Source organism: Phacochoerus africanus, chromosome 3, assembly GCF_016906955.1.
Source record: "Phacochoerus africanus isolate WHEZ1 chromosome 3, ROS_Pafr_v1, whole genome shotgun sequence".
In the NCBI taxonomy this organism is placed as follows: domain Eukaryota; kingdom Metazoa; phylum Chordata; class Mammalia; order Artiodactyla; family Suidae; genus Phacochoerus; species Phacochoerus africanus.
Genome location: NC_062546.1, coordinates 58,477,754 through 58,499,658, shown reverse-complemented (window position 1 = coordinate 58,499,658; position 21,905 = coordinate 58,477,754). Strand labels below are relative to the sequence as shown.

Genomic DNA, 21,905 nt, shown 5'->3' with positions numbered 1-21,905 from the left:
CCAATCAGACAGCAGACAGAAAACCAAATGAAAAAACATGAAAGCAATATAAGAGATCTTTGGGATAATATAAAGCTGGCCAATCTACACATAAAAGGGATTCCAGAAAGAGAAGAAAAAGAAAAGGGGGTTGAAAATATATTTGAAATGATGTCTGAAAACTTTCCAAATCTAAAGGAAACAGATATCAAGATACAGAGGGCCCCAAATAAGTTGAATCCAAACAGGCCTACACTAAGACATATTATAATAAAAAAAAAGGCAAAAGTTAAAGAGAAGATTCCAAAGGCAGCAAGAGAATCCAAACAGGCCTACACTAAGACATATTATAATAAAAAAAAAGGCAAAAGTTAAAGAGAAGATTCCAAAGGCAGCAAGAGAAACAGATATCAAGATACAGAGGGCCCCAAATAAGTTGAATCCAAACAGGCCTACACTAAGACATATTATAATAAAAAAAAAGGCAAAAGTTAAAGAGAAGATTCCAAAGGCAGCAAGAGAAAAATAAAGTATTAATTATAATGGAACCACCATAAGGCTATCAACCAATTTCTCTACAGAAACACTACAGGCCAGAAGAAAGTGACAAGATACATTAAAAGTTCTAAAAGGGAAAATTTGCAGCCTAGAATACTCTACCTGGCAAGAATATCATTTAAAATAGAAGGAGAAATAAGGAATTTCTCCAACAAACAAAAACTAAATGAGTACAGCAATATTAAACTCATTCTAAAAGAAATACTGAAAGGGCTTTTCTAAATAAAAAAGTAAGAAGAAATAAGATGGAGGAAATCACAATTGGAAAGCAATCACTTAAATAACCCAGTATACAGAACTAAAAGGGAAAAAAAAAAAAAACAAGACTTACTATAAAAGGGATGACAAACACAAGGGATAAACACAAGGAAAAGCAAAAGGACCAAAATGAAGATGTTAAAAAAGAACTCCAAAATCACAGAATCTGGGAAAGGAAAGTAAGAAAATCTAAACTCTTTTTTAAATAATGTGTTTGATCCTATGTGAACGATCAGGCTAAAGCAAGAGGATACAGGAAGGGCTTAACATACTTAAAAAATAGGGCAACCACAAATCAAAACCAAACATATTCACAAAACTAAAAAGAAGAGGACACAAGCAAAAAAATTAAAGGAAATCATATGACCAAAAAAATAAAGGAACAAAGGAGAAACATTGAATCAACTGGAAAAGAAGGTTTAAAATGGTAATAAAGACATACTTATCAAAAATTACCTTACATGTCAAAGAACTGAATGCTCAAATCAAAAGACACAGAGTGGCAGACTGGATCAATATACTGTCCACAGAGACTCACCTTAGGGCAAAGGACACAAATAAATTGAAAAGTGAGAGGATGGAAAAACATATTTCATACGAATGGAAAACACAGGAAGGCAGGAGCTGCAATACTCATATCAGACAAAATAGACTTCAAAACAAAGGCCATAAAGAAAGACTAAGAATGACACTATTTAATGATAAAAGGATCCATTCAAGAAGAGGATATTACACTCACCAATATATATGCCCCAACATAGGAGGACCCAAATACATACAACAAATACCAAAAGACATAAAAGGAGAAATTGATGGGAATACAATAATAGTAGGAGACTTTTTTTCTTGTCTTTTGTCCTTTTAGGGCCATACCAGTGGCATATGGAGGTTCCCAAGCTAGGGGTCTAATCGGAGCTGTAGCCGCCAGCCTATGCCACAGCCACAGCAATGCCAGATCCAAGCCACGTCTGCAACCTACACCACAGCTCATGGCAACACTGGATCCTTAACCCACTGAGCAAGGCCAGGGATCGAACCTGCAACCTCACAGTTTCTACTTGGATTCATTTCTGCTGCACCACAATGGGAACTCCAACAGTAGGAGACTTTAACACCCCATTCACATCAGTGGACAAAACATCTAGACAGAAAAATCAATAAGGCAACAGAGATCCTAAATGACACAGTAGAAAAGTTAGACTTCACTGACATTTTCAGGACATTTATCCAAAAATATCAGAATATACATTTTTTTTCAAGTGCACATGGAACAGTCTCAAGGATTGACCGCATACTAAGGCACAAAACTAACCACAACAAATTTAAGAGTATAGAAGTTATTTCAAGTATCTTCTCTGACCACAATGGCATGAAACTAGGAATCAACCACAGGAAAAGAAATGAGAAAAAACTGACTACATGGAGACTAAACAACATGATACTAAAAAACCAATGGGTCAACAAGGAAATCAAAATGGAAGGATGTTACAAACAATTATTTGCCAAAAAATCTGACAACCTAGAAGAAATGGACAACTTTCTAGAGACTTATAGCACATGAAAACTGAATCAAGAAGAAATATATCAATTGATCACTAGAAATGAAATTGAATATGTAATAAAAACACTAGATCACTAGAAATGAAATTGAATGTGTAATAAAAACACTCCCTACAAACAAAAGTCCAGGACCAAATGGCTTCACAGGCAAATTCTACCAAACGTACAAAGAACTTATACCCATTCCTCTTAAATTTTCCAAAAGGTTAAAGAAGGAACACTCCCAAAGGCCTTCCAAGAAGCCACCATCACCCTACTTCCAAAACCAAAGATACTACCAAAAAAGAAAATTATAGGCCAGTATCTTTGATAAATATAGACAAAAAAATTCTCAACAAAATCTTAGCCAAACGAATCCAACAATATATAAAAAAGATCATACACCACGACAAAGCGGGATTCATCCCAGGTTCATAAAGATGGTTCAACATACGCAAATCAATCAACATCATACACCACATTAACAAAAGAAAAGTCAAAAACCACATGATCACTTCAATAGATGCAGAAAAAGCATTTGACAAAGTCCAACATCCATTCATGATAAAACTCTTACCAAAGTGGGTATAAAGAGAACATACCTTAACATAATTAAAGCCATTTATGACAAACCCACAGCAAATATAATACTCAATGGAGAAAAGCTGAAAGCCTTCCCGGTAAAATCTGGAACAAGACAAGGATGCCCACTCTCACCACTTTTATTCAACATAGTATTGGACTTCCTAGCCACAGCAATCAGACAAAAAACAAAGGAAGGAAGGAAGGAAGGAAGGAAGGAAGAAAAGGTATCCAGATTGGAAAAGAAGTGGTAAAACTGTCATTCTATACAGATGACGTGATATTATATTTAGAAAACTCTAAGGAAGCCACACAAAAACTACTCAAACTGATCAACAAATTCAGGAAAGTAGCAGGATACAAGATTAACATTTAGGAATTGGTTGCATTTCTGTATAATAACAATGTAATATTAGAAAAGGAATATCAAAATATAATACCTTTTAAAATCACACCCCAAAAAATTAAATACCTAGGAATAAACCTGACCAAGGAGGAGACAGACTTATATGCTAAGAACTATAAAACATTAATCAAGGAAATTAAAGAGGATTCAAAGAAATGGAAAGATATTCTATGCTCCTGAATTCAAAGAATTAGAATTAATATTGTAAAAATGGCCATCCTACCCAAAGCGATCTACAGATTCAATGCAATCCCTATCAAATGACCCATGACATATTTCAAAGAACTAGAACAACCAATCCAAAAATCTATATGAAACCACAAAAGACCCAGAATTGCCAAAAATCTATATGAAACCACAAAAGACCCAGAATTGCCTCAAGCAGGAGGCATAACTCTCCAGGACTTCAGGCACTATTACAAAGCCACAGTCATCAAGACAGTATGGTAATGGTACCAAAATAGACATACAGACCAATGGAAGAGAACAGAGAACCCAGAAATAAACCCAGACACCTATGGTCAATTAATCTTCAACAAAGGAGGCAAAAATAAAAAATGGGAAAAAAGTCTTTTCAGCAGTGGACAGCCACATGTAAATCAATGAAACTGGAACACACCCTCACACTATGCACAGAAATAAACTCAAAATGGCTTGAAGACTTAAACCTAAGACAAAATACCATCAAAATCCCAGAAGAGAACATAGGCAAAACATTATCTGACATCAACCGTATAAACATTTTCTTAGGTCAGTCTCCCAAGGCAACAGAAATAAGAGCAAAAATAAACCAATGGGACCTAATCAAACTGATAGCAAAGGAAACCATAAAAAAACCCAAAAAGACAACCTATAGAATGGGAGAAAATAATTTCAAATGATGCAACTGACAAGTGCTTAATCTCTAAAATATACAAACAACCTATACCACTCAACAGCAAAAAAAACCAATCCAATTGAAAAATGGGCAGAAGACCTGAATGGACATTTTTCCAAAGGAGATACACAGATGGCCAAAAGCCACATGAAAAAATGCTCAACATCACTAATTATTGAGAAATGCAAATCAAAATTACGAGGTACCACCGTGCACCAGTCAGAATGGCCATCATTAACAAGTCCACAAATAACAAATGCTGGAGAGAGTGTGGAGAAAAGGGAACCTTCCTGCACTGTTGGTGGGAATGTAAATTGGTAAACCACTATGGAAAACAGTATGGAGGTGCCTCAGAAAACTAAATATGGACCATATGACCCAGCAATCCCACTCTTGGGCATATATCCAGACAAAACTTTCCTTGAGAAAGACACATGAATCCATATGCTCATGGCAGCACTATTCACAATAGCCAACACATGGAAACAACCTCAATGTCGATCGACAGATGAATGGATTATGATGCAGGGTGTGTGTGTGTGTGTGTGTGTGTGTGTGTACATACACACAATGGAATATTACTCAGGCATAAAAAAGAACAAAATAATGCCATTTGCATCAACATGGATGGAACTAGAGACTCTCATACTAAGTGAAGTAAGTCAGAAAGAGAAAGACAAATACCATGGGACATCACTTATATCTGGAATCTAATATACAGTACAAATGACGCTATCTATAGAAAAGAAACAAACTCATGGACTTGGAGAACAGACTTGTGATTGCCAAGGCAGAGTGGAGGGAGTAGGATGGACTGGGAGTTTGGAGTTAATAGTTGTAAACTATAGCATTTGGAGTGGATAAGCAATGAGATCCTGCTTATAGCACAGGGAACTACATCTAGTCACTTGTGATGGAACATGATGCAGAATAATGTGAGAAAAAAAATATATATACACATATATATTATGTATGACTGGGTCACTTTGCTGTACAGTAGAAATTGACGGAACATTGTAAATCAACTTTAATAGAAAAAATAAAAATCTTAAAAAAATGAACTGACAAGACAGAAAGACTGTCATCACGGAGAAAAAAAAAGAAAAAAGAAAAAAAAAGATTTGAAAATTATTTCTCCAAGAAGACACACAAATAGCCAATAAGCACATAAAAAGGTGCTGAGCACCATCAGCAGTCAAGGAAATGCAAAATCAAACAACAATAACAGACCACTTCACGCCCATTAGGATACTTATAATCAAAAAGACAACAAGTGCTGGTGAGGATGCAGAGAAATTAGAACCCTCACATGTTGCTCTTGGGACTACAAAATGGTACAGCCTCTTTGGAAAACAAGTTTGATAGTTTCTCAAAAGATTAAACATACAGTTACCATATGACCCAATAATTCCAATCCTAGGCATACACCAAAGAGAAGTGAAAATTTATGTTCACAAAAAAACTTGTATCTAAGTGTTCATAGCAGCGTTATTCAAAATAAACAAAGAGTGGAAACAACCCAAATATTTATCAATTGATGAATGGATAAACAAATGTGGCTGAATCTATACAACAGAATATTATTCATCAATAAAAGGAATGAAGAATTGGAGTTCTCTTGAAGCACAGCGGTTGTTAAGGATCTGGCGTTGTCACTGCAGCAGCTCGGGACACTGCTGTGGTTCAGGTTTGATCCCTGGCCTGGGAACTTCCGTGTGCTGAGGGTGTGGCCAAAAATAAAAAAAAAAAAGGAATGAAGTATTGATACAGGCCACAATATGGATGCGTTACACTTGAAAGGATTACACTAAGTGAAAGAAGCCAGCCACAAAGGACCACATGCTATACGATTCCATTTACAGAAAATGTCCAGAGTAGGCAAATCTGTAGAGACAAGAAAGCAGATTAGTGTTTGCAAGAGTGTGGGAAGAGAGAAATGGAACTGATGGGTATGAAGTTGGGTATTCATAATGGGAATGAAGTTTCTCTTCCGGGTGATAAAAATGTTCCAAAATTAGATAGTAATGATTATACAACATTGTGAATATAACAAAACCACTGAATTACAGGCTTTAAAAGGGAGAATTTTATGGTTATGTGATTTCTCATTTTAAAAAGTATGTCTAAAGTGGAAAAAAATCACTTATCTAATAAAGAAGTGGCAGAGTAAGAGTATAAACTGTGGTTCCCCTGACTTCAGAGCCACACTGCCCCCCCAACCATGCTAATAGTTGATGTCATCTTGCCAAATCAAGTATAGCTGGAATTCACTCATTCATTCATTCAACATATTCACTCAACCCACTCAGTATTTATTGAGTACTGGTTATGTGCTAGGCAATGTTTTTACTTTTTTTTTTTCCTCAATGGTGGTAAAATACATATAAAATTTACCATTTTAACCATTTTAAGGTGTACAATTCAGAGGCATTAAGTACATTCATAGTATTGTCTAATGACCTCCATTATCTCCAAACTTTTTTATCACCTGAAACAGAAACTTTACATCTATTAATAACTTTCATTTTCTCTTACCCCAGCCTCTTTTAACTTTTATTCTCCTTTGGTCTCTAAGAAGTTGCCCATTCTAGATCATGTAATATTTGCCCCTTTTTGTCTGATGTGGTTCACTTAGCAAAATGTCTTAAGGGTTCATGCATTCTGTAGCATGTATTAGCACTTTGTTCCTTTTAATGGCTAAATACTATTCCATTGTGTGCATGTACATTTTGTTTATCCATTCTTCTATTGCTGGACACCTGGACTGCTCCCATCCTTGTCTACTATGAATAATGCAGCTATGAATATGGGCATACAAACATCTCCTTTTGTCCCTGTTTTTAATTCTGTGTGGCATATATGTAACAGTGGAATTGCTGAATTATACTGTAATTCTATGTTTAAATTTCTGAGGGACCAAAATCTGTTTTCCACAGCAGCTACACCATTTTACATTCCTTCCAGCAATGTTCAAGAGTTCTAATTTCTCTATATCCTTGCCAACATTTGTTATTTCGAGTGTTTTTATTTTTGTTTTTACAACAGCCATCCTAATGTGTATAAAGTGGTATTCCATTGTGGTTCTGATCTGCATTATGCTAAGAATGATGCTGGACAGCTTTTCATTTGTGTATCTTTGGAGAAATGTCTATTCAAGTCCTTTGCCCAGTTTTTAATTGAGCTGCTTGCTGTTTTTTGTTATTGTTGAGTTATAAGTCTATTTGTTTGCTTTTTGAAAATAGATGCAAATACCTGAATGAGAGAAAGCAAAGCAAAGCATTATTCACATTACAGAGAAACCATCTAGCATAGTAAATATGCTGGAGGGAGCTGCCGACGTGGCGCAGTGGTTAACAAATCTGACTAGCAAATATGCTGGAAAAAGTATTTGTTTATAGTCCATCCTGAAAAGTGATACGCAAAGGTGGTAAAGAACAAAAATTAAACTACTGACACTATTATGTATGCACAAAAGACATAATTCAACATTCAACTGAAAATAATTCAATGTTAATTAGTCCTTAAAAACAACGAAATCCGTAGAGATCTCTGACCTAACATAAAAGCATATGGTTTATGAGAAAACTATTCAGAATTTGTACTTATTGACTGAATTTATTTACATTGGACTATTTCAAAAGGACTTGAGGAGTTCCCGTCATAGCACGGCAGTTAACAAATCTGACTAGCATCCATGAGGATGCAGGTTCAATCCCTGGCCTTCCTCAGTGGGTTAAGGCTCCGGCCTTGCTATGAGCTGTGGTGCAGGTTGCAGATGTGGCTCAGATATTTCTTTGCTGTGGCCGGGGCATAGGTCGGCAGCCACAGCTCCAGTTCAACTCCTAGCCTGGGAACTTCCATATGCCACAAGTGCAGCCCTGAAAAAGCCAAAAAAAAAAAAAAAAAGACTTTACAAAAAAAAAAAACAGGCCTATTAAAAAAGCAGACCACTCTTTGTATTGACATCCTGTAGTTCCTCAAGGGGGTACCCAGAACTTATTAAAGACATCACCTGTGTCTAGCAGGCATCTCAGAGTCAGTACATCCAAGACTGAGCCCAGCTCCCTCTCACGTCACCCCCAATCCTCTCTTCCTGCAGCTGCTCCCATCTCAGCAATCCACCCTTCCAGTGGCCCTATCTCTGACTCATCTTTCCTCTCCTCTCATACCTATTCCATCATTAAATCCTCATCACTCTACTTTTAACTCATGTCCAGGGGATTCCCACCTCCACTGCTACCCCAGTCCCCTCCTTCCATCTCTGCCTGCCCTCCCACCTCCATCCCGTATATTTTTTCCCACGATCCTGTTAAATGTAGGTCAGAGCTCAGATCCCTTCTGTGGATCTCCTCACTCCCAGAGTGAAAGTCTGCACACTACTGGCCCCTGATCCCCTCAAAACTCATTCCCCCAGTGATCCCATTCCCTGCCACCACACACAGTCTTCCTGCTCCTCCTGGAAGACTCTATGCACACTCCTACTTCTGGACCCTCTGTGGTGGTTCTCAGGTAAGTGGATGCCCTGCTCCCTCACTTTTAGGTCTTGCCCAAATGTCATTTCATCAGAAAGCCTGGATTATCAGCATATACCAAATAACCATCCTAACTCACTCCCCCCAACATCCCTCTGACTTGTATTTTGCTATTTCTTCATAGAATTTTCTCCACATTCTCTCTCTCTCTGTCTCACACACAAACATCCTGCTAACTAGAAGGCTACCTGGCAGCTATCTGCATTTACACAGTATAAAATGAATATGGATTCTTAAGGTCCATGACCCACAGTGTTTTCGGTGCACCCAACCCACACTCAGGAAGACCAGACTTAAACTTTTGTTAAACCTACTAGAAGTGAGGATTTCAAGGAATGTAGGTGGTTTCTGAGGAATGCTTAACTACAACTCTTGGGATTATTTGGCTTAGACCATCCATTCCTACTTGGAAAATTAAAGAAAACCTAACTCCCACAGCTATCCTTTTAAGTGACATGTAACCGACTTATCAGCCTTGCTTTTGAAATGAGTGCATGTCTGTGATTACACAGACTACCCCCCAATACTGTTAAATATTGGGTAATGGAAGAACCTTTAACAACTGGGCAATAATCTGTCTTTAGGAAGATCTAAATTCAAACAAAATACTGACATTGGTTCTTTTTGCTACAACCAAAATGCAATAATAAGAAACAATGAGGGGAATGTTTGATAATAAACAGAGGCAGCCCATCAGCAGCCTCAAGGCAAGAGCATGTGCAGGGCTGCAGAGACCTGGGCCTGCAAGTATAAAGGCACCAAGAATCCAATCACTCGGTGTCTCTCTCGCTCTCAACATCAAACCCAAGACAGCATTGCTGCTGAGGACGCAAACTTTGCAGCTGTAGTGTCTGTTTCTGAATCCTCACTCTACCCCTTGTAACTGACTGATTTAAGTTATTTCACCTCCATCTCCTCATCTGTAAAATGGAGATAAAACAGTATTTTCCCCATAGAGTTATTGTAAGGACTATTGAATTGAGTGTCTGGCACACAGCAAAGGCTATTTCGGGATTTTTTTCCATCAGTCTTGTTGTTGTATAAACAACCACGAAAAGTATATTTAATCTTGGAGTTCCCATCATGGCTCAGTGGTAACAAATGTGATTAGTATGCATGAGGATAGAGGTTTGATCCCTGGCCTCACTCAGTGGGTTAAGGATCTGGTGTTGCTGTGAGCTGTGGTGTAGGTTGCAGATGCAGCTCTGATTTGACCCCTAGCCTGGGAACGTCCATATGCTGTGGGTGTAGCCCTAAAAAGACCAAAAAAAAAGTATATTTAATCTCACCAATAAACAAAACTCTGTAAATTAATGAAAAACCACGTTTCAAATATCATTCTCAAGAATGAAGGGAAAAAAACACTTAATTCTGCTACCCTGCTAAAGCAGACACAACTCTAGAGGAAAATGTAGCAGAATACCTCAAAAATCTTTAAGATAGATACAAAAATGGAAACAGAAAGTATACTTCAGAAATGTAATGGGAGGATCAGTGGAACAACTTAAATACACTGATACGTATCAGTTACTTCCTTCAGTGACAAAATGGAGACAAATATAAGAGAAACTTATTTAAAAACTGTGACATGTCTGAAATTTCAATCTGTTTGCAACCTAACCAGGTAGGCTGCTGCAGTTTCACGATACTGAAGAACGACACAAGACTCCTGGGTCAGAAACAAAGGACTTTGATACTCTCTGCTCAGCAGAAAGAAGGGCTCCAGGTCAGCCTCAGCCGCCCATGCCCCCTCCCCAGTCCAAGAGGAAGAGCAGCTCAGCAGATGCTGCACACAGGGCAGCCCTGTGTCCCAGATGAGGAAACTCAGGGCTTCAAGCGCAAGCCATGCCAATCTTCTAACAGGGCTGCTAGCCTGACTAGCTAGCCTTTGCCCCCAGGAAAACACTGCCTTTATTACGCCGGACAGCAAACAAATCTGCCCTTTGCCCAAGGAAGGAAGTCTTTTTCTCTTCCAAGGATGTCTGCTATAAAATCATCCTTGAAAATATACTTCAGAACAAAGGCGCCGAAACATTTAAGACCCACAAAGACCTAATTGCTTCCCAACACTGACAACCTTATAAATGCATCCACACAATGTGAGACCGTGTAGTTAGAGCAAATCACTTTTCAGAAGGATATTTAATAAAGTGAGAAACATACAAAACACAAGTGCCCACCCCTCAAAGTTACACACACACACACAAAGAGAGAAAGCAAACCTAATTTTGTTTGATATTGCTTTTCCACTTCTATGTAAAGAGCTCACAATATATACAAAGTTAACAGCAATTCCTCTTGGGTGCTGAGAATATGCATGGCTTTTATTTTCTTCTTTTTTGAACGAAATTTTCTGTAATGTATTACCTTTTTAATCAGAAAAAAAAGGCTTTTTAAAAAAATATACACAAATATGACACCAAGGCAACAAACGACAAAAGAATAACTGGGTAAGGACGACTTGTCAAAATTCAGAATTCTTTTGTTTCAAAGGATACCACTGATAGGGATGGAGTAGGCACAGGTAGTTTGCAGATGTCCTGATGAAGGAAGGATCACAGATAGAGATGGAAAGCTAGGGGATGTTGGGAGCTCACTGTAAGTTAACAAATTGCTCAAATAAGCCATCAGAACAAGGCAGTCTTGCTGGACTAGTGGAGGTGTGAGAATTGCCTCAGGCTGTTTGGTTGGGGATGGGATGAGGCCTGAATTCAGATTCAGATCAAGAGCAGGAGTCTGAGGACAGCCCTTCTGCTGATTTGAATACACGCCTTACCGGATACCAAGGAGGAACTACTATTCCCAGGAAGGGAGAGGCGGTCTTTTCTGAACCACACCCCCTTTGGATGATAAAACTGTAGCCAACAGGATCCTCCTTGCCTGCCTGCTTGCTTCTCTCACAAGTGTCCTATCTTAATAAATCTATTTCTTGCCTATCACTGTCTGAGTCTGTGTTCTGGCTAGGTTCAGGCTGTTAGTGCTGTCAATTTCACCATCAAGACAGTGAAAAGAAAACTGACAGAATAGGAGATTTGCAAGTCATATATCTGATTAGGGACGTATACCCATAATTTATAAAGAACTCGTGCACCTCAATAATTAAAAATGACAAATATCCCAATTTAAAAAAATGAACAAAAGATCTGAAAAGACAATTCATCAAAGAAGATATACAAATGATCATTACGCACCTGAAAAGATACTCAATATAATTAGTTATTAGGGAAAGGCAAGTCAAAACCATGATGAGTACCACACCCAGTAGGATGAATAAAATGAAAGAGACAATAACAAGTGTTGGCAAATTTAGAAAAAAAAAATGAGAATTTTACACATTATTGATGGGCTTTTAAAATGGTGTGATCACTTCCAGAAAACAGTCTGTCAGTTCCTCAAAACATCAAACATAGGGTTGCCATATGATTCAACGATTACACTCTTAGAGAAGCGAAATTTTGCCTAAGAGAAATAAAAACATACTCCCCCACAAAAATTTGCACAAAGTTCATAGCGGCATTATCTACAATAGCCCAAAAAACACAACACAAATGTCCAACAACTGATAAACAAAACATGGTACATCCACAAAATGGATAAAAAGACATGAAGTACTACAGATGCTACCAGTTGAATAAACTTTAAAACAGCAAGCCACAAAAGACCACATACTGCAAGGCTCAATTTATATGAAATGTCCAGAAAAGGAAAATACATAAAGTCAGAAAGTGGTTGCTGGGGGTAGTGGGAGGGAGAAATGGGGATTGACTTAAGGGTTTCTTTTTGGGGTGATGACATGTTCTGAGATTTGATAACTGTGATGGTTACATAACTGTGAATAAACAAAAACAGAATTGTATACTTTAAAAGTTAATTTTATAGATATAAATTCTATCCCAATAAAGCTGTTTTTAAGTATATAGACACACACATATACTATGCACACACACACACAAAAACAACATTGAAATAGAAAAAGATATAAGTGGATAATTCAGAAAAGTAACAAAATGGCCAACAAGCATATTTTCAAAAATGCTTCAACCTCACTAGAAATAAAAATACAATGAAATAATGAAGTGCTATCATGCCCCTTTATCAAAAAATTTTAAGTAATAAAGCAATGGTACAGTGAGAAAGACATGATGCCCTATTTCTGAAAACTGATATAACATTTTTGAAAAGTCATTAGGAAAGATCTATCAGCCATAAAATTGTTCATCTTCTGTGATGCAGTAATTCCATCTCGTGCTCTATCCTAAAGGAGTAATCACATATGCACATAATAATTAATTAAAAAGATATCCATCATAATATTATTGGAACAGCCTTATGGGGAAATGAGTAATGTGATAATAACATTTCCATAGGATAAAAAAATACTCTTCTAAAAGCGTGTTTTCAAAGACTACTATAGGATCAGATAAAAGTATACTACAAAATTGAACGGGGTGATCCTAAACTTCTAAGCAAAAAGTTTGAGCATTCACGCAAAGAAAAAAATATCAGAAGGAAATAATACTCAAACAATAACAGTGGTTCATTTCTATATTTTCCCTAATATAAACTCAAAAGCAAATATACTTGTATAACTTGAAAACATATTATTTTTTAAACACAGATGAAAGAAGATATAACAGTGCCAACAGTCTAATAACAGTGAATGACGCAAAGAAAGGCAATCTTCTTGTGGCTCCATTGATCTCTATCACAGAGAGATCTTGCATACGAGATCACTACTTTCAAATGGAGGTATGGAATTGTGGCTTATAAGTTGTTGAGTTTGACATTAATTCTATGTAAGATTTTAGAATGGCTCCTTTAAGGGACTTTTGTATGAACCTAGAAATAGAAACCAACCATCAGCAGGAGATGTCACTCAATCATCCGCTGACTACTTCATTTTTTTTTCTTTGATGAACTATTTGGAGAGGTGATAGAATGCCAGTTTATCAAACAGCAGATGATAAACAGTAGGGAACTAGCACATCCATCACCAGGATGCAGAACCTGAGAAATGAGAGGGAAGTAACTTAAGCTACTAAGAAGTTGCATCCACCTAGCCTAGTTTCTTTCTTGGATGAGACCATAGATGAGGTACTAGAGGGCAAGGTTGTTAAACAGTGGATGGCACCCAACTGAGAGGAAGAGCAGATGTGTAACAGAGTAAGGGATTAAGCAAGACGATAAATCCAATGAGATAATATTCAACAGAGCTAAGTGTAAGATACTCTCGTTCAGGCAAAAGGCAGGAGAAACTTGACTTCACAGCCCAACATGTGGGGACAACTTCAGTCCTTCCTTCCACAATTAGCTCATCAGAAGGCCACAGAAATGTGGCTTGATGGCTTTTCTTTTTTTTTTTTTTTTTTTTTTTTGCTTTTTAAGGGCCGTACCTGCTGCATACAGAGGTTCCCAAGCTAGGGATCGAATTGGACTTGCAGCTGCCAGCCTAAACCACAGCCACAGCAACCCAGGATCCAAGCTGTGTCCGTGACCTATACTATAGCTCATAGTACACCAGATCCTTAACCCACTGAGCGAGGCCAGGGATTGAACCCATGTCCTCAGAGATACTAGTCGGGCTCGCTACCTGCTGAGCTACAACAGGAATTCCCCCCAAAAAGTTTTTCTAAACCCTAGGCCATATGAGAAGCTTCCTACTACTGAAAGATATAATAAGCATCCTTATGAAGTCCGTTCCTACTCTCAGTCACTCTACTCTGTACAATAAGAAAACTGTACCAGAGATTTTTCCCAAGGGCCCAAAGCCCAAATCTCTAAGAGTGGATACAGTTTGAGCAAACTATACTCAAGTGAATAATATATAATCATTAAAATGATAAATAGGGGGATGACTTCGAAATATAGAATAAATATACAAAATAACAATGAACAAAAAGTTTAATAAGAGAAAAGTTCCCATTGCGGCTCAGCAGGTTACGAACCCAACCAGAATCCATGAGGGCATAGGTTTGACAGCTGGCCTCACTCAGTGGGTTAAGGTTCTGGTGTTGCTATGAGTTGCAGGGTAGGTCACAGATGCAGCTTGCATCCTGTGCTGCTGTGGCTGTGGTACAGGCCATCAGCTGCAGCTCTGATTTGACCTGGGAACTTCCATATGTTGCAGGTATGGCCGTTAAAAAAAATAGAAAAAAAAAAAGTTCAATAAGAGAGAAAAGCATGTTATTTATGACTATGTATAAAGGGCATATAATCATAAATTAGAAGTGAATTTGGAGTGATGTAAATATAACCTCATCTCATTAGGTTGTTTCTCTAAGAAATTGTTTAAATGTGTAACAAAAAAATCTGTACTCCCTTTTGAGGTAATCCTATCTCTTCTACCATTTAAATAATAACTTCCAAAGTATCTAGGTTCTGAACACTATATAAATCATTCTAAATTGTTAGATGTACATGAACAGAAGGGATTTAGTGATATAATATATAAGATATAATCAAAGTTCCCTCAAAAATTAAGCAGTTACTACATAACCCAATAATTCTACTTCTAGAGATAAATCCAGGAGAAATGAAAAGTTGTGTTCTCCCCTAAAATAAATATTAGTGTTTATAGCAGCACTATTCATAATAACCGAAAAGTGGAAATAACCAAAATGCCCATCCATAGATGAAGGATGCACACAATGTGGTATATCCACAGAATGGAATGTTATTCTGCAATAAAAAGGAATTCAGCACCAATACTTGTAGTTCCTGTTGTGGTTCAGCAGTAACAAATCTGACCAGTATCCATGAGGACACAGGTTCGATCTCTGGCCTTGCTCAGTGGGTTAAGGATCTGGCATTGCCGTGAGCTGTGCTGTAGGTTGCAAATGTGGCTTGGACCCTGCGTTGCTGTGGCTGTGTTGTAGGCTGGCAGCTACAGCTCCAATTCCACCCCTACCTTGGGAACATCCATATCATGCTGGTGCGGCCCTAAAAAAAAAACACCAATATGTGTTACGACTTGGATGAAACTACAAAAAGTTGTGCTAAATGAAAGAAGCAAGTCACAAAAGGCCACAAATTACATGACTCCATTTATAGGAAATGTCCGGAATAGGCAAATCTAATAGAGACAGGAAGGAGAAGAGAGGCCACCATGGCTGGAGTAGTGGATGAGGACTGACAGCTAATAGATACCGGGTTTCTTTGTGGGGTGATGAAAACATTCCCATTTAGACAGTGGTGAAAAGTAATGTAAATGTACTAAAAAACACAGAAATGTACACTTTAAAATGGCAGAAATGGTGAATTTTATGTTATTTTAATTCTCTTTAAAACTACATAGAATCACAAAATACTTAATACCATCGGAATATGGTACAATGCACAAGAAGCCTGGATTACTAAAGATAATACTAAAAACCGAAGGGCTGAAATTAAGAATTATTCATTCCTTGGGAGCTCCTGTTGTGGCGCAGCAGAAGCAAATCCAACTAGTATCCATGAGGATACAGGTTCGATCCCTGGCCTCACTCAGTGGGTCAGGGATCCAGCATTGCCATGAGCTGTTTTGTAGGTTGAAGACGTGGCTCGGATCCTGAGTTGCTGTGGCTGTGGTGTAGCTGTGATTCAAACCCTAGCCTGGGAACTTCCATATGCCACGGGTGTGACCCTAAAAAGCAAAAAAAAAAAAATTATTCATCCCTTCTATTTTCCAATTATTTCCTGTGGGCTTACTTGGTACCAGAAACTATGTTAGGTGCTGTGGACACAGGGATGAACAAGATGTGACCCTCACTTTCATAGGGCTCCCGATCAAGCAGGGGAGCTTGACATTAAATAATCACTTGAATGTAACAAAGGGCATAAAGTGAAATACTGAGCTCTGTGATTTGAATATACTTGGCAGCCCTGATTTAGATGCAGAATTGGGCAATGGCCTCTCTGAGGAAATTATATTTCATCTAAAATTAGGAAGAAGAGAGATTTAGGCAGGTGAAGAATGGGGATAAGAGTATCCTCCAGGTGGAAGAGCAGTTATTTTCTGTCATGAAGCAGAAAAGAACCTGTTATGTGATAAACTCACGAAGGCTAGTTGTGACCAGAGGGTGGTTAGAAAGATGACAATGGTCACAGGATGAAGCTAGGAAGTAAGCAAGGGGTCGGCACAGGCAGGATTCTCACTCTGTATCCTAGGGACAAAAATAACCCCCTGTAACCCACATGGTAAACATCACTCCAAACCTACAGAGCAGCCACCCAAGAATTTCAGCAGGGAAGTGACATGACCAATTGTGCCATAAGAGTGTTGCTCAGGCTCCCTATGGGGAAGAGGCATTAGAGAAACGCAAAGAGGGACTTGGGAGACTAGTTAGGAGAGATGAGAATAACAGTTCAGACCAGAGTCTAGGAAAGAAGGCATTTTCAAGGTCTGTTTTGGAATTTCTTTGGAGGTCATCCCATATTCTATTTTACAACTCAAATTTATACACGTGGGGAAAAATGTCTTCTAGAAAGACCAAAGCATAGAAAGTAGAGAGAATTTCACCAGGATCTTAGCTCTATCCAGACTTAAACCAAACCTTACAAAACACCTCAAGCGACTTATAAAAGTCCTCAAGGCTTTATATCTAACCAAGTAATACCTGAAACCCAAGTTTTCCCTAAGCTTCTTATGGGTTTTTTTCTTACCATCAAGTTTTCAGAGTGGCAAAGAAAGCCAGATAGCGAAGCAGGAACTCAAAAGGTCCACTGTAATGAGCACAGTGTCCTCACCTCAACCCAACTGCAAACTAGCTCATCCTTGGAATATTTTTCTTTCCCACACAGGAATCACTGCAGAAGAGAAACACCCTGCTTAGCATATGCCGTTAAAAGCTGCAGTTAAACACATGCAAGTGCGCATACAGGCACAGGCGCACACACACAAACCCAGAAAGAAAGATATACAAAGCATTCCAGATTATTCATGTGCATCTGTCTCCTTACACTGCACTCCAGAGACTGAAGCAGAGCACAGAGGCTGTGATGGATACCACACAGTTTACAAAGATTAAGTGAATGACTTTCATTGTAGTAGGAAACAACTAGACACTTTACATGCATTTCCTTTCCTCTTAAAATAACCCCCTGTAACCCACATGGTAAACATCACTCCAAACCTACAGTGGGTCAAATAAACTTTGTGTATACTCCTCAGAAGCCACCTAGGACATGAACTCAGGAAAGGCAAGCTACCTATTCAGTACCCCCAGAGGATAAAGAAAGCCAAAAACAAAGACGAGGAAGTTCCCATTGTGGTTCATCAGTAATGAACACGACTAGTATCCATGAGGATGTGGGTTCCATCCCTGGCCTCGCTCAGTGGGCTAGAAATCCGGCATTGCCGTGAGCTGTGGCATAGGTGGAAGACTCAGCTCGGACCCTGCATTGCTGGGGTTGTGGTACAAGACAGCAGCTGTAGCTCCGATTCAACCCCTAGCCTGGGAATTTTGTAGGCAGAGGGTGCCGCCCTAAAACGCAAAAAAAAAAAAGACAAATATGACCATCAATAAATATACATTTTATAACACAAGTTCTGTAAGCACTGTTCCCTTTTCCACAGATCAGCAAAAATTACTTTTGCAGTTCAAAATGCAAAATGAAATTGTTTAAAATATGGAATCACTAAGTTCCATAACAGAAACTAATACAGGGATGTAAGTCATTTATACCTCAAAACAAACAAACAAATGCATTAGAAAGAAGAAATCTGATTTGTGGTTACCAGAGTGGGGGTGGGGGGACTGGAGCTAGGTCGTCGAAGGGTACAAACTTCCAGTTATAAGGTAAATAAGTATAGGGATGTAGTGTACAACATGATAAACATAATTAATGCTGTTGCATATTACACATGTAAGTTGTTAAGATAGTAAATTCTAAGAGTTCTCATCACAAGAAAAAAACTTGTTCTATTTCTTAATTTTGTATCTACATGATGATGGATAGTCATTAACTCATTGCGATAATTATTTTACGATGGATATAAGTCGAATCATCATGCTGTGTACTTAAACTTATTCAGTGCTGTATGTCAATTCTATCTCAATAAAACTGGAAGAAAAAAATTTTTTTTTTAATTTTTTAATTGTTTTAAAAATATAAAACAAAATGATATTTAACTTCAAGGAATCATGTCATCATTTCTATCTATATATCACTCTTTTTTTTTCTTTTTTTTGTATTTTTAGGGCTGCATCCATGGCATATGGACATTCCCAGGCTAGGGGTCAAATTGGAGCTGTAGCTGCCGGCCTACACCACAGCCACAGCAACAAGGGATCCAAGCCATGCCTGCAACCTATACCACAGCTCACAGCAACACCAGATCCTTTAACCCACTGATCAAGGCCAGGGATTGAACCTGTGTCCTCATGGATACTAGTCAGATTTGTTACTGCTGAGCCACAATGGAAACTCTCTCTATCATTCTTAAGGTTTTCAGCATCTTTGGGGTAGTAATGATTTATCACAATACATCACATTTACACAACTGCCCAACAGCATTACCAATGTTCCTGGTCCTCCTTGGCACCTCGCATGTCAGGACTCAGCTCTTCTAAGACTTCCCTCACCCTTTATGGTACAGTTGATCTTCTATCCATCCCCCTTTCTGCCCAATGTCCCTTGTACACCTCTTTCCAGATGTACAACTGCCTCCCTTCCAGACCACGAGTTCCCTGGTGCCTTGTGCTCCCAGGACCTAACGTAGAGCCTCTCACAGAAAGTTTCTCAGATGCTTTCAGAATTAAACGAAGGAATAGACGGCTTGGATCCACCCAATCTCTGTAGTCTTTTGTCTCCACCTGCATTATCCTAAACGGGGTGGGTGGGTGTGTGTGTGTGTGTGTGTCTTTTTCGGGTTGCACCGACAGCCTATGGAGGTCTCTAGGCTAGGGGTTAAATCAGAGCTATAGCCACTGGCCTATACCAGAGCCACAGCAATGCCAGATCTGAGCCTTGTCTGCGTCTACCACCATAGCTCATGGCAACACCGGATCCTTAAACCACTGAACGAGACCAGGGATTGAATCTGTGTCCTCATGGATACTAGTCAGATTCGTTTCCTCTGCGCCACGTGAGGAACTCCTATCCTAAATGTTAATGACTCTCATCTCAATGAAATTTCAGACAAGTGTCCATTTTCCTCCATTTTTTTGTTTCCTGATAGAAGGGGATTTCTGGTTTGAAGTATGACACTGTTAGGGATGTTCATGAAAACAAGTTTTAAGGATAAATTTGAGAATGTCGCTTGCTATTCAGGTTTGTACAGAGTAAGTTTGTACCATAAACTAGAAGAGGCCTTTACACCCCAAATTCATATTCCACAGGCAAAAAGCATCCAGTGTCACGTCACCCTATCACCTTGCCGTTGATGTTCACATCAGATACCATTTTTACCAAGAGCCCCTTTCACAATGGCAAAGAAAGGACGCCCTTGGCAAGGACAGAGGGAGTCTGGGAGTTAAATTCCTCATTCCGGAATAAATTATTTAGCATCACTTAAACCCTGAAAGCTTTGAGCCACCTATCTTGTGGTTTATGGCACTCTCCTGTACGTTTACAATTTCCCGATTATGAAGCAACAATTTAATTCCATAGTGCAAAACCAATACAGTTTAAATTTAGTGCTGGAATTGACATTATCTTGCAAACTAAAAGATTTTATTCTCCCAACTGACTTGAAACAACTGCAGAGTTTCTTTTATGAAGAGGCACTTAGGAACCATTCCAGAATTTAGGAAGGAATTTTTCTTACTGGACTTACTGCAAAGCAATGGCCCCATGAGATGAACAGGATCCCTGGGGCCTCCTAAATTCTGGCCACTCAGAACCAGATGTGATTTAACTCTGTCAAAAGCCCCAGATTTTTGAACATGAGATCACCCTGGAAACACGAGGGGAGGCACTGAAGTGGTATTAACAGGAGATAGCCAACGGGTTTCTGAACAGGTTTATCTTAAGTTTAGGGTTTCTATCAGGGATGTCGATCATCTTTTTCACTCTAAATTATATTACTAGTACAACTATGAGTAGGAAGGTCTGGCATTAAAGCCAACTTCTCCAGTTATTTAACTAGAATGATGTGGGAGCAGTCCCTTTTTTAATTCGGCAAAAAACAATGTTTAAAATACACCAGTGAACGAATCTGTAAGCTGCAACCCACAGAAAAGGCAAAAGTGATGGAAGGATTGATAATGTCATTGAACTCTGTGTAAGGTCCACTGAAGCTGATAGCCTGAGGATGGAGAAGCAGAAGGGCGAGTTGGGCGGGTCTGAATCCTTAGATTCAACAAGCTTCAATGCATTCAATTCACCTGTGCAGAACTCGTTTCCTTACATATGTCGTTAGAAAGACTTCTCTTTCAACTGCTCAGAACAACCAACAGAAAAAAAAAATAATAAAATTTTTAAAAAGCGGCAACCTAGTGCTAGACCAGAAGGGAGCGTTTATCAGCATATCCGCAGCCCCCTTACTCAATAATCAGGGTTCCTTCCTGTCCATCTCTAAGCCACTGTGCACCCCAAGGACAAGAGGTTAGATCCCGAAACAGCCACGGCTAGGCCTGGGAGGCGGCAGAGGAAACCCAGCCTCCGGGCGACCGGGAGATGCTCAGGCGCTGCCTACTGCCTCGCTCGCTGGCAGTGCCGGTTCTGCTGGCGCCAGAGAAGCCGGGCCTTCCGCCGGCTCAGCATCTCTCCTCCCGCTCCCGCTCTCCCTCCACCGCCCGCCCGCGTGCCACCAACCTTGGGCGTGCGGATGTGCTCCATGGCGGGCCCGCGGCTGCAGGTCCCGGGCGGGCGCGGCCTCTCGCACCTGCGCGAGTGTGCAGCGCGGCGGGAGGGCACGGGGAGGGGGCTTTGGTCCCGGGAGCTGGCCCGGCGCGGGGTTGGCTCCGCCCCCAGGTGCGGCGACGCCCGCGCGAGGCCGGCGTGCGGGGCCCCGGGTGCCCGCGCGGCCCTAGAGCACGCGCTTCTGCGCTCCTGCCACCTGCGTGGCCTTCCGCCACCCCGCCTCGCGCCTGGCTGGGGTTGCCAGAGCCAGAACCGCTCGTTTCCTCTTAAGAAGGAGCAGCCCGCTTAAGACTGGGGGGTTACTGTTCCCCGAGACACAATGGGGGCCTTGTGTTGGGTGTGGCCTCTTGGAAGAGTGATGGGACTAATCCCTGATGCACGCCGCCCTTTG

The 21,905-nt window shown here is 39.6% G+C and overlaps 1 protein-coding gene across 2 annotated transcripts in view; it reads right to left on the bottom strand.

Moving 5' to 3' along the window:
- The window catches only part of MTMR7 (myotubularin related protein 7), a 112,689-nt gene extending 91,069 nt beyond the window's left edge, over positions 1 to 21,620 (bottom strand). Inside the window, exon 1 of one of the 2 annotated variants that reach the window (XM_047771873.1) lies at positions 21,467 to 21,620. In XM_047771873.1, the coding sequence (XP_047627829.1) occupies positions 21,467 to 21,490 (24 nt within the window). In that variant the 5' untranslated portion in view covers positions 21,491 to 21,620. The remainder of the gene's footprint in view (positions 1 to 21,466) is intronic. The other variant, XM_047771875.1, reaches the window with a different exon arrangement.
- Between the last annotated feature and the right edge of the window lie 285 nt (positions 21,621 to 21,905).